The sequence below is a fragment of the Peromyscus maniculatus genome, chromosome 11, assembly GCF_049852395.1.
Source record: "Peromyscus maniculatus bairdii isolate BWxNUB_F1_BW_parent chromosome 11, HU_Pman_BW_mat_3.1, whole genome shotgun sequence".
NCBI classification, from domain to species: Eukaryota; Metazoa; Chordata; class Mammalia; order Rodentia; family Cricetidae; genus Peromyscus; species Peromyscus maniculatus.
Genome location: NC_134862.1, coordinates 74627420 through 74642298, shown reverse-complemented (window position 1 = coordinate 74642298; position 14879 = coordinate 74627420). Strand labels below are relative to the sequence as shown.

The 14879-nt window shown below is 44.7% G+C and overlaps 1 protein-coding gene across 5 annotated transcripts in view; it reads right to left on the bottom strand.

Moving 5' to 3' along the window:
- The window catches only part of Adcy10 (adenylate cyclase 10), a 101467-nt gene that overhangs the window by 19772 nt on the left and 66816 nt on the right, over positions 1 to 14879 (bottom strand). For all 5 annotated transcript variants that reach the window (XM_076547897.1, XM_076547899.1, XM_076547900.1 and 2 more), the window contains 6 exons: positions 9465 to 9601; positions 7575 to 7700; positions 4695 to 4973; positions 4148 to 4435; positions 1156 to 1222; positions 683 to 914 (listed from right to left, as the gene is read on the bottom strand). In XM_076547897.1, coding sequence (XP_076404012.1) covers positions 683 to 914; positions 1156 to 1222; positions 4148 to 4435; positions 4695 to 4973; positions 7575 to 7700; positions 9465 to 9601 — 1129 coding nt within the window. The remainder of the gene's footprint in view (positions 1 to 682; positions 915 to 1155; positions 1223 to 4147; positions 4436 to 4694; positions 4974 to 7574; positions 7701 to 9464; positions 9602 to 14879) is intronic.

The window sequence follows — 14879 nt, the reverse complement described above, 5'->3', positions numbered from 1 at the left end:
TCTTGAACTTGCTATGTAGCTTAGATTGACCTCAAGCTTGTGATTCTTCTGCCTCAGCTTCCAAAGTATACCACCATGCCTGGCTTGGTTGTAGTACTTTAATCAGTTATTAATTACTTTTTTCAAGACAGGGTCTTGAGTATCCTAGGTGGGTGGTCATGAACTTGCCATATAGCTAAATCTGGCCTTGAATAGATCCTGATCTTCTTGCCTCTACCTCCCAAGTGCTGGCACCACAGGTGCATGCCACCATGCCAGGCATGATGTATGATGATTGTGGTGGTTTGAACAGGAATGGTTCCCATAGGCTCAGAGATATGAATACTTGGTCATTAGGGAGTGGCACTATTAGGAGGTGTGGCCTTGATGGAATAAGTGTGGCCTCATTGGAGGAAGTGCGTCACTGGAAGAGGGCTTTGGAGTTTCAGAAACTCAAGCCAGGCCCAGTAGCTCTTTTTTCCTGCTATCTGTGCATCTGGGTGTAGAACTCTCATATCCTTCTCCAGCACCATGTCTACCTGCATGCCACCATACTTCCATGATGACAATAGACTAAACCTCTGAACCTGTAAGCAAGCCCCCAGTTAAATGCTTTCCTTTATAAGAGTTGCTGGGGCCATGGTGTCTCTTCACAGCCATAGCACATTGGCTAAGACAATGATGGTGGACAACAGCAGCTTACCTTATAGTTGTCTCCCAGGATGAGATAAGCAGATGCAACTTCTAGGAAGTAGTATAGGGCTTTGTTGTTTTCTTCCAAGGCTACCAAATGCTGGGCCAGTGGCAAGATGACAATCTGGAGCAGCTCCTCACACTGGCATGACTCCAGAGGGATGATGTCATCCTGAGATGACTCCATCTTTGCAATAACATTGTCAAAGAAATGCAATATTATATTCCTTGTTTCTGCATCACTGTTTAAATACAAGAATAAGCAGATCATCCATAAATTACAGACACAGCACAGATTTTGATGTGAAATTATCTTTGAAGACTAACAAAGTCCAGTGTTGCTCTCACCGACTGGTGAGATGCACCATGCAGCCCTGTCATTCCCCCTGGGTACCTAAGAGGCCTCAAGGTTGGCCCAGAAGTGACCCGAATGTCATGACAGTTGCTTCTTTTCTATCTTCTAAAAACTACGTATGTGCATACCTGCGATTCTCGGGGAATTTGTATTTCTTAGGGAGCTCTGATTTAGAAAAGCTGACTTCCTCTTCAGCTAGAAAATAATTGAGCAAGTGAGATGTTTGCTATCCACCAAAGACTCTTATTCCCTTTACCCACCAAGGAACCACATTTCCTAGTCCATCTGTGTCCCGTCCTCCTCCACCACCACCACCACCACCACCACCACCACCACCACCACCCACCCCCTAGACACCTCAGCTTAGAAAAAGCCATGTGGTTCTCTTCTTAGGTAGAATCATATCAGAAGTGATGGATGTCACTTCTGAAGTAGATGGGTTTCTATCCTGGTCTTTCCTTAGATAGGAAAGCAGCTAGATCTGAACAGCCAAAGGAAAGCAAAACACTGACCAGGAGGAACCTGAGTCTATAGGTGTCTGCCAGGCCACTTGTCAAATTTTCAGGGGATTATTACAAAGGCAGGTAAATAAATTCTCATTCCACTGTGCTAACCCACTGAAATGCCAGTTTGTTATAGCTGATAACATTATTCTGACCCACTTAACACGCTACAATTAAAACTAGTTTAACAATCATAAAGTAACATTAATGTGTAGTGAAGAAAGAAATTTAAACACACACACACACACACACACACACACACACACACACACACACACACGCACATACTTACGTAGGTTGTTTTGTTTTGTTTGTGATGGGCTCTCATATACCCTGACTGGCCTTGAACTCAACTTGTAACCAGGGATAACCTTCAACTTCTCGTCTGTCTGCTTTTGCCTCCCAAGAATGAGAACTTCGGGGAGTGCAGTGCTAAGAGTCAGACTCGGGGCTCTGCATATGCCAGGCAAGCGAGCACTCCACTGACTCTACCTACATGCTCCAGGAAACCCAAACGAAGTGCTCCAGAGGCTAACTTAAGGAGATAAGGTCTTGAATTAGACATCTTCCATCTAATGAGACTTCAATCGGTTAGAAAGTCCTACCTCAGAATCGTTGCCAGTGGCAGAGGTAGCACCACAGCCGAGCTCCTGGGCTCCAAGGTTTAACAGCTAATGAATGTAACTCCATAGATTTGTCTTGTTTTGTTTGAGAGAGAGTTTTACTATATAACCTAGGCTGTCTGCAGCCCAAGCTAGCTCCCTGTTCTCCCTCCTCTTGCCTTGGCCTCCACACACCTGAAGAGATCTTTTAGTTCATAGGAATGCAATTTGAATATTCTGGGCTCATCCTTATCAAGTCCCCGACTTGTGTGACCACCACCCTGCATGCAGAGCTTTGCCATGGTTCTTAGCACACTGCATAAGAATCCTACCACTTGATCTCTAATTAATCCTTTGTGATTCACGCAGCTCCATCTAGAACCTCACTTTAGACAGCGGCATTCACTGTGTCTTGGTTTCTTGGTACAGGTTTAAATGTCAGTAGCATTCTATGCATATATTACCTTTGTTTTCTCTGAGACAGGTCTCTTGGGGCCCAGGCTGGCTTTACACTTGCCATCTAACCAATGATGACCTCAACTCCTAATCTTCCTGCCTCCATCTTCCAAGTGTTGGGATTACAGGTATGTACAACACTCAGTTTAGTTTTCTAATAGTAATAAATATATTTTCAATTTTGAAAAATAATGTAATGCTGAGGATAATGATAGTAGTCAGCACTCAGTGACAGTTATGTACATTTCTCTGACACCTTACTTGCCCTAGTGGCATGAGACCTACCACTGATGTTCCATCTTCTGTGTGCTTAAGCCCTTGGAAGACTTGACTGTAAGATTCTAAACTTAAAAATGGACCCTTTTATTTACTTATGTGAGTGGACGTATGTGCCACAGTGTGCATGAAGAAGTCAGAGGACAACATGTGGGAAGTAGTTTCTTTTTCTGTCATGTGGGTCCGAGGGATCAAACTCAGTTGTCAGGTTGACAGCAATCACCTCTCCCCTCTGAGCCATTTCAAAGTCCCTGATATTTCCTCTCCTCCTCCTCTCTCTCTCTCTCTCTCTCTCTCTCTCTCTCTCTCTCTCTCTCTCTCTCTCTCTCAATGGAAGGCAGGGCTGGGTATGATTGTGCATGACTGTAAAAGTACCACTCAGAAGGACCACTCAGAAATTCAGGCCGGTCTGGTCTAAGTAGTGAGTTCTAGGCTACCAGGGCTATATAATGAGACTCTGTCTCAAATGAAAGATGGGGACAGAGACAGAATGAGAGCTGAAGGGGAAGAGAGTTAACTGAAACTAAAGATGTACATATGAAAAAGCCACATGGAAACCTACTATTTTGTTAGCCAATTGTTTGAAAAAAGAAGTTTGAAGGGAAGTACCCTGTGTGAATGGACAATGTTGCTCCCACAAATCATAGGTTGTTAAACAGAAACGCCAGAACCAGGCGTAAGATACCTCTTTGTGGTCAGCAAGGACCCAGACCGCCCCCCCCCCCAAAAAAAAACCCAACACAGGCTATTTCCATTTATCTTAGATAATAGGATAGCCTATTGTTGTTGCTTTGCTAAAATGACATGGTATCAAAGTGCCTTCTAAACGTTTCCGTTTACAGCCATAGATTGGCGCCGCTCTCAGCCTTGGTCCGGAGCTTCTGTTTGCAGTAGGTGATGGTTAATGTAGAGACTCAACACTGGATAGAGTACTGAGCAGAAGTGACTGTGGACATCTGTTTTGACTCCTCAAGGCTCAGGGAACATCATGGAGGACAGCCCACATGCCACCTACTGGATTCCATCCCTTGCTGTGAGACATTTTGATGTCAGCTCAGCTGCCCTTCATTTGCCAGAGCTCTGTATGGAAGTCACAGTGAGATGGACTCCGCTCCCCTAGGTACATTGCTAGCTCTTCCCTGCCCTGTGGACCTATCATGTGGCTTGCGTCCCAAACCCCCGGGGATTGAAGCCTTTAAGGTCCTGACCCAATACACATAGATTTTAATCTCTAAGACTTCCCAGCAAGAGTTGGGATTGGTGAGAAGTGAAGTAAATTTTACCTTTGTATCCTTGAGACTTGGCCATGTTCTTGACAGTTCTTATATCCAAAGTGTTGAGTCGAATGTCCACTATAAAATGGTGGTAAGGGATGAAGTCCCCGTTCCCGCAGTGGTTGCAGCGGTGGGCACTTTCCTCCAAAAAGCGGGCGCATTTCAAATGCAGGACTTTCTTCTGGTCCTTGAGCCACAGTTCGTAGGCTGTTTTCTGCATTATAGGTCTGCAGAACCGAAGCATGTGGCACTCAATCACCTCCCCTTCCATTTCACGGAGCTCCTCTTCGCTAAGGGCTAGAAGGAGAAGGAAGGACTCTTCAGGCAGGCAGCAGGCCACATTCCAGCTGCTCCTTCCTCACATACATCAGTTCTTTATGGCTTTTTGGTAGGTTGTTTTTGTTTTGAATTGTGTGGTATTGGGGATTGAACCCAGGGCAATGTGCATGCTAGGCCAGTGCTCTGTCTCTCCACTACATCTCCAGTCCTCTTAGCCCTTTCATCTAGATAAGCCTCTAACCAAGGGGCATACAGATGTTTTCCAGGTACTACTCACCTAACCCCTCGTTGGACTTGAGGGACATAGAGCGATAATGCACCTCAAACGTGGTCACATTCTGTTTCAGGGCTAGTTGAAGATCTTTGCTGCTCCGGAAGCAATCAAAAACATTGGACTTCACTAGAGTGGCCAGGGCCTTGATCATGGTTTTCATGTTCCAGCAGGGGAGAATCTCAAACAACAGCTCCGTGGTGAAGGTTAGGCCAATGATGGCGGCACATCGTACCAGCATCTGATGGGAAAGGCTCATGCTGTCCAGCTGGACCAGAGAGATTTCTGCGGGTGGAAAAGCCACACAATGGGATGCAGGTTATCCACCGTCATCAGATGCATGCTTGAGGCAGATGACTGTCCAGAGCTACAGTTCTTGTTTGTAGAAACCTAGCTAAGCCAAGTCAAAAGAAGTAATTGCTTAGTACCCAATTTATAGATACCCCTCATGCTGGGAACATACAAGATGCAGTTTCTATGGTCTGTCTATATGACATGAATAAGATGGATTTTAGGGTATTCTAGTTTAGTGTTGAAAGGCGACAAAGGTATGTGAGAAGTCACAGGAGGCCATATAGTCAGGTTTCCCATTCTTGTCTGTTGAAGACTTCCCCGGCTGTCCCAGCTGTCTTCACTGGCTCTCCTTTCCCTGGACCCACTCAGCAGTAAGTACAAGGCTCTCCCTATCTGTTCAAGGGATTCATTTATGCTCAGGACACACATAATCATCTCCATTGTATGAGCAAGGCTCAAAGAGCCCAGAGCACCAGTCCCAACTCTTCATCTAAGCATGAACATAGTTCATGTGTTCCTGGTCTTTTGGTTTTTGGGATATATGTGGTGTGTGTGTGTGTGTGTGTGTGTGTGTGTGTGTGTGTGTGTGTGTGTGTGTGTGTGTGTGTGTGTTTTCTGGGGCCTAAACTCAGGGCCCCCAAGCATGCTCAACAACTAGCTCTACCACTGAGCTACATCCCTAGCCCCTTTTAGACACTTTTTAAAGTAAGATTTATTTATTATGTACACAGTGCTCTGTCTGCATGTATGCCTGCAGGCCAGAAGAGTATGCCATATATCATTTTAGATGGTTGTGAGCCACCATGTAGTTGCTGGGAATTGAACTCAGGCAGTGCTCTTAACCACTGAGCCATCTCTCCAGCCCCTAAACTCTTAAGTTTTTTTTGTTTGTTTGTTTGTTTTTTTTTACAAATATGGGTGAATCTGTGTCAGGACATGTTCACTGAGTGCATTGGAGGCCAGAAGACAGAGTCAGATCCCCCAGGACTGGAATTACAGGGGCTGTAAGTCACCCTGTGGGTGCTGGAAACAGAACCCAGGTCCATTGCAAGAGCAGTATGGAATCATCTTTCTAGCCCACTTCTTGGACATTTTATATCCATTATACACAAAATTTGAATTTCTCAACATGTTCACAGAACACAGGTAGGTGGAAGCTGAAAGTAAGTTAGGATACCTTCATACTTCAGGAGACTCAGTGAATGAAACATAAATACTTGTTGCAGACAAAGGCTCCAAATGACCCTAGGCCATCCTTCCAAACATTTAAAGTTACTTCTGGATGGCATAGATTGGAGCTGCATACAGGCTACAAAATGAATTCAAATTCATTGTCCTTGAGTGAAACAATACATTTTAAATACAAGCTCTTTGTCATTTCTTTCTCATACTATGTTAGAAAATGTCTCAGTGTTAGATGTTTCTTTCTTATGATTGGTTTCAGCTTAATTAACAATGCATTAAACTCCATTATTTGTATAAGTATATATGTGCAAATAAATGTTTGTATTTGCACATGTACTTACGTGTGCTTGTTTGTGTGTATGCACTTAGAAGCCAGAAGTCCACATTGAGAGCCGTCTTCAATCACACTTCACCTTATTTACTTACTTTCTTGTTTTTTGAGACAGGATTTCTCTGTGTAACCATAGCTGTCCTGGAACTCACTCTGTAGACCAGGCTGACCTAGAACTCGGAGATCCACCTGCCTCTGCCTCCTGAGTGTTGGGATTAAAGGTGTGCACCACTACTCCCAGCCATCTTTTTTTGAGATGGGGTCTGTAGTAGTTTGAATGAGAATGTCCCTATGAGGCTCATATGTTGGTCTCCTGTTGGTGGAACTGCTTAGGAAGGATTAGGAGGTGTGGTCTTATTGGAGGAAGTGTGTCACTGGGGGTTGGCTTTGAGGTTTCAAAAGCCCACACCATTCCCGGTTAGCTCTGTCTCCTACTTACAGATAAGGACGTGAGCTCTCAGCTACCATTCCAGCACCATGCCTGCCTGCTTGTTGCCATGCTCCCCACCGTGATGGTCATGGGCTCTAACCCTCTACAAAAATATGAGCTCAGGATTAAATGTTTTCTTTTATCAATTGCCTTGGCCATGGTATTTGGTCATGGCAATAGAAAAGTAAATTAGTTTTTTTTTTTTTTTCCACACAACCTGATACTCGCCAATTCAGCTAATCTGGTAGACCCTACGTCTCAGTGAACCTCCCATCTTTACCCCCTCAGGACTGGGACTAAAAACATGTGCCACCATGCCTGATGAGTTCTAGAGATTGAACTCAGGTTCTTCCTGTTGCCTGCACAGCAAACACCTTACCCAGGGAGCTGCCTCCCCAGCTCTTTACATGTCACTCTTTTGTGCATTTGAATAAGCATTTGCTCAATCCAGAGTACGTACAGAGGGGAGGAGGCTCCTAACCAGAGGGAGAAAAAGCAGACCCGCTGTACAGCCTGCCTACCACCCGGGGCAACACAAAACGCGCGCTCCAAGAACTTGGTTCTCATCTCTTCCTTAGACAGTCATCCTAAAAGGGGCCAAAGTAAAACCGACCGGGAACTTGAATGTGAGTTCAACTTTCTGTACCTTTTAGTGATGCTGGAGGTGACAGGTTCTTCAGTCTGACACCACTTACAAGGTAGCAGACTTCCTTACGCCCCTCGGAGATGTTAGTGTAAGGCTCCATGTCTTCTGTTGGCCTAACGGAATTCTCTATGGGGTGACAAGAGGGCGGGGAAGTTGAGAATCATCATCCTGTTTTCAAAAGGCCTGGGTTTCCCGGAACACTTTGAGAAGAGACTCAGGTGAGAAAGACTAAACAGAGACATGTCGGTTCACCAAATGTTCTGGAACATCTTGTTTTTAAATAAAACTGATACATGACAATCTAAATTAACTCAAATTCTTTTGTTTCCCACCCTCCAGAACAAGAATTGGTACTATTGGTAGCTCCGTAATACATTTAACATTACAAAAATGGGGTTCACAGCCAAGCTAGACTGCATCCTATTACACACAGCAGTCTAGAGCTATGTGCTCATTCATACTCCCGTGGGGCTTATAAGGACATGACTGTAGCCAGAGAGAGGGTTGACATGGTCAGGCTTGAGCACAGACATGCCTGCTAAGTTGGTCTACCCATCCTCCAAAACCTTTATCCCTTAAGTCACTTGTCTAACACCTGGGGGGGGGGTAGGTAGAAACATAAAGGTGAACAAAGTCAAGTTCCTCGTGACTGAAGAGATAAATCCCGCATCCAAAGACTGCCAGGCAGTAAGTGTAGCTAGAGTTTTCCTGCCTTGCCCACAGTCAGGACAAATCTTTGTCACCCGCCAGTCCCACAGCCACTCAGACCCAACCAAGTAAACACAGAGACTTATATTGCTTACAAACTGTATGGCTGTGGCAGGCTTCTTGCTAACTGTTCTTATATCTTTAATTAGTCCATTTCCATAAATCTATGCCTTGCCATGTGGCTCGTGGCTTACCAGTACTTTACATCTTCCTCGTCCTGGCGGCTGCTGCAGGCAGTGACTCCTTCTGCCTTCCTGTTCTTTTATTTCTCCTCTCTGTTAGTCCCACCTATACTTCCTGCCTAGCCACAGCCAATCAGGTTTTATTTATTGACCAATCAGAGCAACTTGACATACAGACCATCCCCCAGTACAGCCAAGTGCAGACCATCTCAGACACCTGCACTCAGGCCCGTGGTCCTAATCATCCTCTATGCGGACCTGCTGGGTAAAGCCATGAGGAACCCCAGAATGGGCTCCCACAGGACATACAGAACATCCCACAGCACACTGGTGAGCTCAAACTGTAAGTAATAGACAGTTCATATGGATATATTTATTAAAAACTTTCAATGCAACATAATGTGTGAGGGTGACCAGCAAGAACAACGCATGCTTCCAGGCCTCTTGGGGCATAAAACTATAAGGATAGATAGCCAAGTAATTAACCAAAACACTAGGAAGAGTGAGCAAGAGCTAACAAGCAAGAGTAACATGTTGTTGGAATAAAATCAAATGAAGGCTTCAGAAAGGTCCTGATCAAAGCCCTTACATTTCCCCATGTCCTTTGCTGTCTATCAGAGGTGTACTTTTTTTGTTTGTTTGTTTGTTCCTTTGTTTTTTCAAGACAGGGTTCTCTGTGTAGCCCTGGCTGTCCTGGAACTGACTCTGTAGACCAGGCTGGCCTCAAACTCACAGAGATCTACATGCCTCTGCTTCCCGAGTGCTGGGATTAAAGGCGTGTGCCACCACTACCACCCAACCGAGTGTACTTTCTTTAGCCCAGCCCTGGACGTCTAGGTTAGCTGCGTTCTCTTAGTACTTAGGACCCTAGATCTAGTGCTTCTTCACTCTCTTGGAAGCCGTCTTCCACAGGAAGCAGCCCGGGGGCTAGCCCCAATCCTTGCCAACTTCTCTGCAAAAAGACTCAGTGACGGAGCAATAGTGATGAAGAGCTACTTACTGAACAGGTTACTCCAGGTCACGTTTGTCTTTTCCTCGGTCTCTGCTTGTTGAAAAAGGAGGACTTTGTGGTGGTCGAGGTTTTTCAGCAGTTCCTCACAGTAAAATGGAATCCCACAGCTCCCCTCCACCAGGTACCTGCAGGGGAAACAAGTATTTCCGTGAAGAACCCCCGGTCGGGAAAGAACAGACTCTTCTTGGCCATCTGAGGATGGTCTCCTCTCCTCCTCCATGTGCTTCACCTTGTTTAAGTTTGGGGACTGAGTTTTCTTCTTTTTTGTTGTCAGGGCTAGGGACTGTGCATGCGAGTATTGGCTGGGCAGCTGACCTACGGTCTCCGCGCTTAGTTCACAGTTAAAGTTATCTAACAAATGTGTGTGTTTCCCAGACTGAAACTACATCCTCTGGTCTCGCTTCTCCTTCCTCACGCTGTAGGTAATGATTCTGATTAGCTTTGGCTAACTCCGTCAATGTTTCTTTAAAAAATATAAACAGGTTCTAGCAACATGGTTCGATGGTTAAAGACACTTCCTGGGCAGGTCTGACAACCGGAATTTGATCCCCAGAACCCATGTAGAAGGAGAGAGCCAACTCGAGGGGTGTCCTTTTGCCAACACACACACATACACATTTTATTTGTTACTTCTGTGTGTGTGTATGTAAACAAGAGCCTGTTCACACGTTGTCATGGAAGGGAGAGGGCCCACCTTTCCCTGAGATTTTTTTTTTTTTTGGTTTTTCGAGACAGCGTTTCTCTGCGTAGCTTTGCGCCTTTCCTGGAGCTCACTTGGTAGCCCAGGCTGGCCTCGAACTCACAGAGATCCTTCTGGTTCTGCCTCCCGAGTGCTGGGATTAAAGGCGTGCGCCACCACCGCCCGGCTTTCCCTGAGATTTTTATATGTTGTTAATGGGGAAGGGAACGGCATTTTCTTCACTGGTCACTATAAGAGATATTTTCTCCATGTACTCATGGTAAAGTGTCCATTCTCCTGTAAACAACCCTTCACCCATGCTACTCTAAGCAGCCTTAATCACACACACACACACACACACACACCACACACAGAGTCAGGAATGTAGAAAGCAAGTTGTCTGGTGAAGAGAAAACTGAATAACAGGAATAGGAGTTGGACAAGAGAAGCTAACAGGTGTGGGGAGAACTTAATGTACATAATATACACACATGAAAGAAAATGTCATAAGGAAGCTCATGTGTAATTAATAGGTGATAATAAAGTAAACACACATAGATTCCACCACACACACCTCTATCTTACTTTTAAAGCAATAATTTAAGTTTTATATGTATGGGTGTTTTGCCCACATGTATGTCCATGCACCACATGCATGCCTGATGCTCTCAGTGGCGATCAGATCCCCTGGAACTTGAGGTGCAAATGGTTGTGGACTCACCATATGGATGCTAGGAATCAAACCCTGCCCTCTGGAAGAGCAGCTCACACTCCTAACTGCTGAGCTCTCTCTCTCCAGTCAGCTCTTGTCTGACTTTTCTGTTAGTAGCCAGGCATACAAACACAAACCAGGCACACTAGGTTATACCTCACTTTTCTCCAGCCCACAGTGGGTCCTAGTCAGTCCTCCACGCCAGCAGGTGTCTCTCACTCTCTCTTGTTATTCCCACCATCCACTGCATGGGTTCACCATACTTTATTGAACTTCACCACTAAGGGATGAATATTTGAGTTGCTCCTAGTGTTTTGTTTTTTTCTTTATTAACGTAAGAAAAAGCCTCAAGGAAAAGTTTGTACATCATTTTTAAAGTTTTTGTCACACATTTACAATAGATCCCTAGAAAATTTAGGATTGGTAGATCGGATGATATTTGACTAGGGACTTAGATCAGTAGCCTCAGTGCTTGCCTTGTATGTGTAAGGGCCTTGGTTCTATGAGAGAGAGAGAGAGAGAGAGAGAGAGAGAGAGAGAGAGAGAGAGAGAGAAACAACTGTATACACTTGTAATCCCAGAGGGAGAGAGAGAAAACACACTTGTAATTCCAGCACTTGGGAGGATAGGAAGGTGGATCCCAAGTTTAAAGTCAGGTTGGACTACTGCTGCGGGCTGCAGGAATATCATAAGAACTCAGCTGGTTATGGCAAAGTCACTACCTGGAGGGATCAGGGAATTCCTCCAGAGGAAGCCAAATCCCAAGGAGTTTTTGGTGTTACTTGGCTTGTTATATATCAGCTGTATTCTGTTATGAAAATCATGTTTGCCTTCATAGTTTTCCCAATTGGCTTTTCCCTAAGAAGGGCTAACAATGTGGACTGATCACTCTCTGGACATACACATTCCAGGTATTTGGAGAACAGCCTCAGGAAAGGCTTTCTCTGGAATCAGATTATCTCCCTTAGCCACTTTCAAGGACTAAAGGAGACACATCCCAGGTGGTCGCCCAATTTCCGAGGACTAACAGTGATAACAACCCACGTACAAGCTCCTGACTTAAGGTAAATTCCACAAGGAGACACCGCCTAGGTCAGGTGGACATTAAGTAATAGCTTTACACAATTTAGCTCGGACCCTCCTGTGGTGGTAATCTAATTGTATTGAAATATTATTTTGATTTGTACTGAAATATTAATTTGATTGTATGTTAATAAATAAAGTTGTCTGGGGGTCAGAGCTATTAGAGCCATAGCAAGAGTGTGGCGGTGGTGGCACACGCCTTTAATCCCATAGATATCTGTGTGTTCAGGGTCAGAGCTATTAGAGCCATAGCAAGAGTGTGGCGGTGGTGGCACACGCCTTTAATCCCATAAGAGCTCTGTGTGTTCAGGGATACAGCCAGCATTGGAGACATATGCCTTTAAGACCTAGGGGGCTGTACATTCAGACAGTGACGAGGCAGTCATGTGTTTGGGTTTACAACCAATGAGAAGGCAGAACAACATACTTTAAAAAAACGAACCGACAGGAAGTAGGTCTCTTTTCGCGAAGCTGGGACAGCAGGAGGAAGGGTGAGATTTTAGCTCTGAGCTCTGACTTCTCGGCTCTCTCTTTTACATTGTTTCTGTGTTTCTTATTTAATAAGACGGTTGGTTACATCTACATCTGGCGCCCAACGTGACAAGAATCCATTAAAAACTGCTTGGCTTGGCGGCAGGTCCGCTTTCCCGCAAGGGCAGCAGGCGGCCCGCGGCGGCAGCGGCGGCGGCAGCGGCGGCGGCAGCGGCGGCACACGGCGGCTGGCGGCGATCGGCTTCTTAGTCCGAGCTGCTGGCGTCCTAGTCCGGGTAGCAACTTCTAGCCCGGGCCTAGGTCTGTGAGCAGCTTGCCTAAAGCCGGTGCTACAAACAACTCAGACCTGCCCTGCCGAACAGGGCCCTGCCTGTAAAGCCAACGCACGTGGTCAGAGTTTAAGGAAGCCAGACCTAAGCCTTGACTCGGCACAAGAGGGAACACGTGGCTGCATTTAAGCTTTAGCCGGCTACGCTTTCTTGTGCGTTCTCTCTTTCCTCTCTCTCTCTCTCTCTCTCTCTCTCTCTCTCTCTCTCTCTCTCTCTCTCTCTCTCTGGATTTACACCTGGGACACTAGGTGGCTACTTTGAAAATCCCCTCGGATTTCTACTGTTCTACGCAGATTTGGTAAGTCATAATATATCAGATATTTTAAAGGAAACTATCTAAAAGAGAATTTTTTTCCACATTAAAAAACAAATGGGTTTTATGTGTACATTGGAAGAAAATTGGTTTTTGTTCGAAATTTTAGGCAGTCTGGCAATGGAACAACTATATAATATTAGTATTGGTGGAATTATGCACCTTATCACTATAATAATCCACATTTTAATATTTAAAAAGATAGTCAATTTAAGTGCCAGGATAACAGCTTTAGAAGAACTTGTTAAACCTGTAAAAATTCAGACAGAAGAAATTAACAGTGAAGTTGTTTCAAGTCGGGATCATAAGGTTGCAGAAAGAAAGCCTGTTTTCACACAGTCACCCTTAATTTATCCTGTAACAGTACAGCAGATGCCTGATCAAATGGCTACACAAAATACTTGGGCTCCAATTGAAATGTTGGATTTAAAAAGGTTTAAGGAGGCAATAGTATCTTATGGCATGCATTCCCCATATGTAAAGCAAATGTTAAACACTTGGTCAACATATAATAGGATAGTACCACAGGACTGGCGGGACCTCGCACAAGGTGTTCTGGAACCCAGCCAGAGACTTCAATTTCTGACTTGGTTTAAGGAGGAGGCTAAAAACATAGAAAAACAATGGAGGGATAAAGGAGTACAAGTTTGCCAGGATCAGCTTATGGGCGAAGGCCAATATGCTTCAGCACAAGCACAATGTTTATATGATGTCCAAACCCTAATTTTATGTCGAACGGCAGCCTTGAATGCATGGGACAAAGTTGAGGAACCAGGAAAAAAATCTGAGTCATTTACAAAGGTGAAGCAAGGCCCAAAAGAGTCTTTTACAGATTTTTTACAAAGACTGGCTTCAGCAGTAAAGAGAACGGTCTCGGATTCAGAAGCTGGTAAGGCAATAATTGAATCTTTGGCCTTTGAGAATGCGAATACAGCATGCAAAAGAATAATCAGGCCATTAAGGGCAAGATCTGCACCTATGGAAGATTGGATTAGAGAAACAATTAATGTTGAAGCTGATGAGCATGATGATACATGGGTAGGAGAAGTAATTTCAAAAGGTTTGAGGAGTGTTAGATGTTTTGGATGTGGAAAGCAAGGACATTTGAAAAGGGACTGTAGACAGGTCATTTCCAGAAACAATGTTTCTTCAAGGAACAATGGCAACAGAATGCCCCTTCCTTCTGGAGTATGCAGAAGGTGTGGTAAGGGAAAACACTGGACCAACGAATGTAGATCAACAAAGGACAGACAGGGTAATCCTTTGCCTCAGTCTTCGGGAAACTCCCAGAGGGGCCTCAGGCAGGCCCCCAGTGCAAATCCAGTTCAAACCTTTCCGGCAGCCATAGAGGAAATGCCTGCTCTGGAGAGCGATTAAATAACCAAATGCCTATTGGAATAAATCATGCTGGTCAGAATGATGAAACAGAGAGAATAGAAAATTCAGGAGAAAACATAAAGAAAATTTTTTGGCAAACTTCTATTAATGAACAAAGACCAAAATTAACGATAAAAATAAATGGTGTTTTGTTGTCTGGTCTGGTAGACACAGGTGCGGACGTTACCATAATTGCACCAGAATTTTGGCATCCAACTTGGCCTCTTCAGGAGGTAAACGTTCAACTGTTAGGAATTGGGACATTATCTCAGGTGAAACAGAGTGCAAGATGGCTCGAATGTATAGGTCCAGAAGGACAGAGAGGAAAATTAAAACCATATGTGGCTAACATAACTATGAACCTGTGGGGTCGAGACTTGTTGCAACAATGGAATACTCAGATTAACATCCCTCCAAT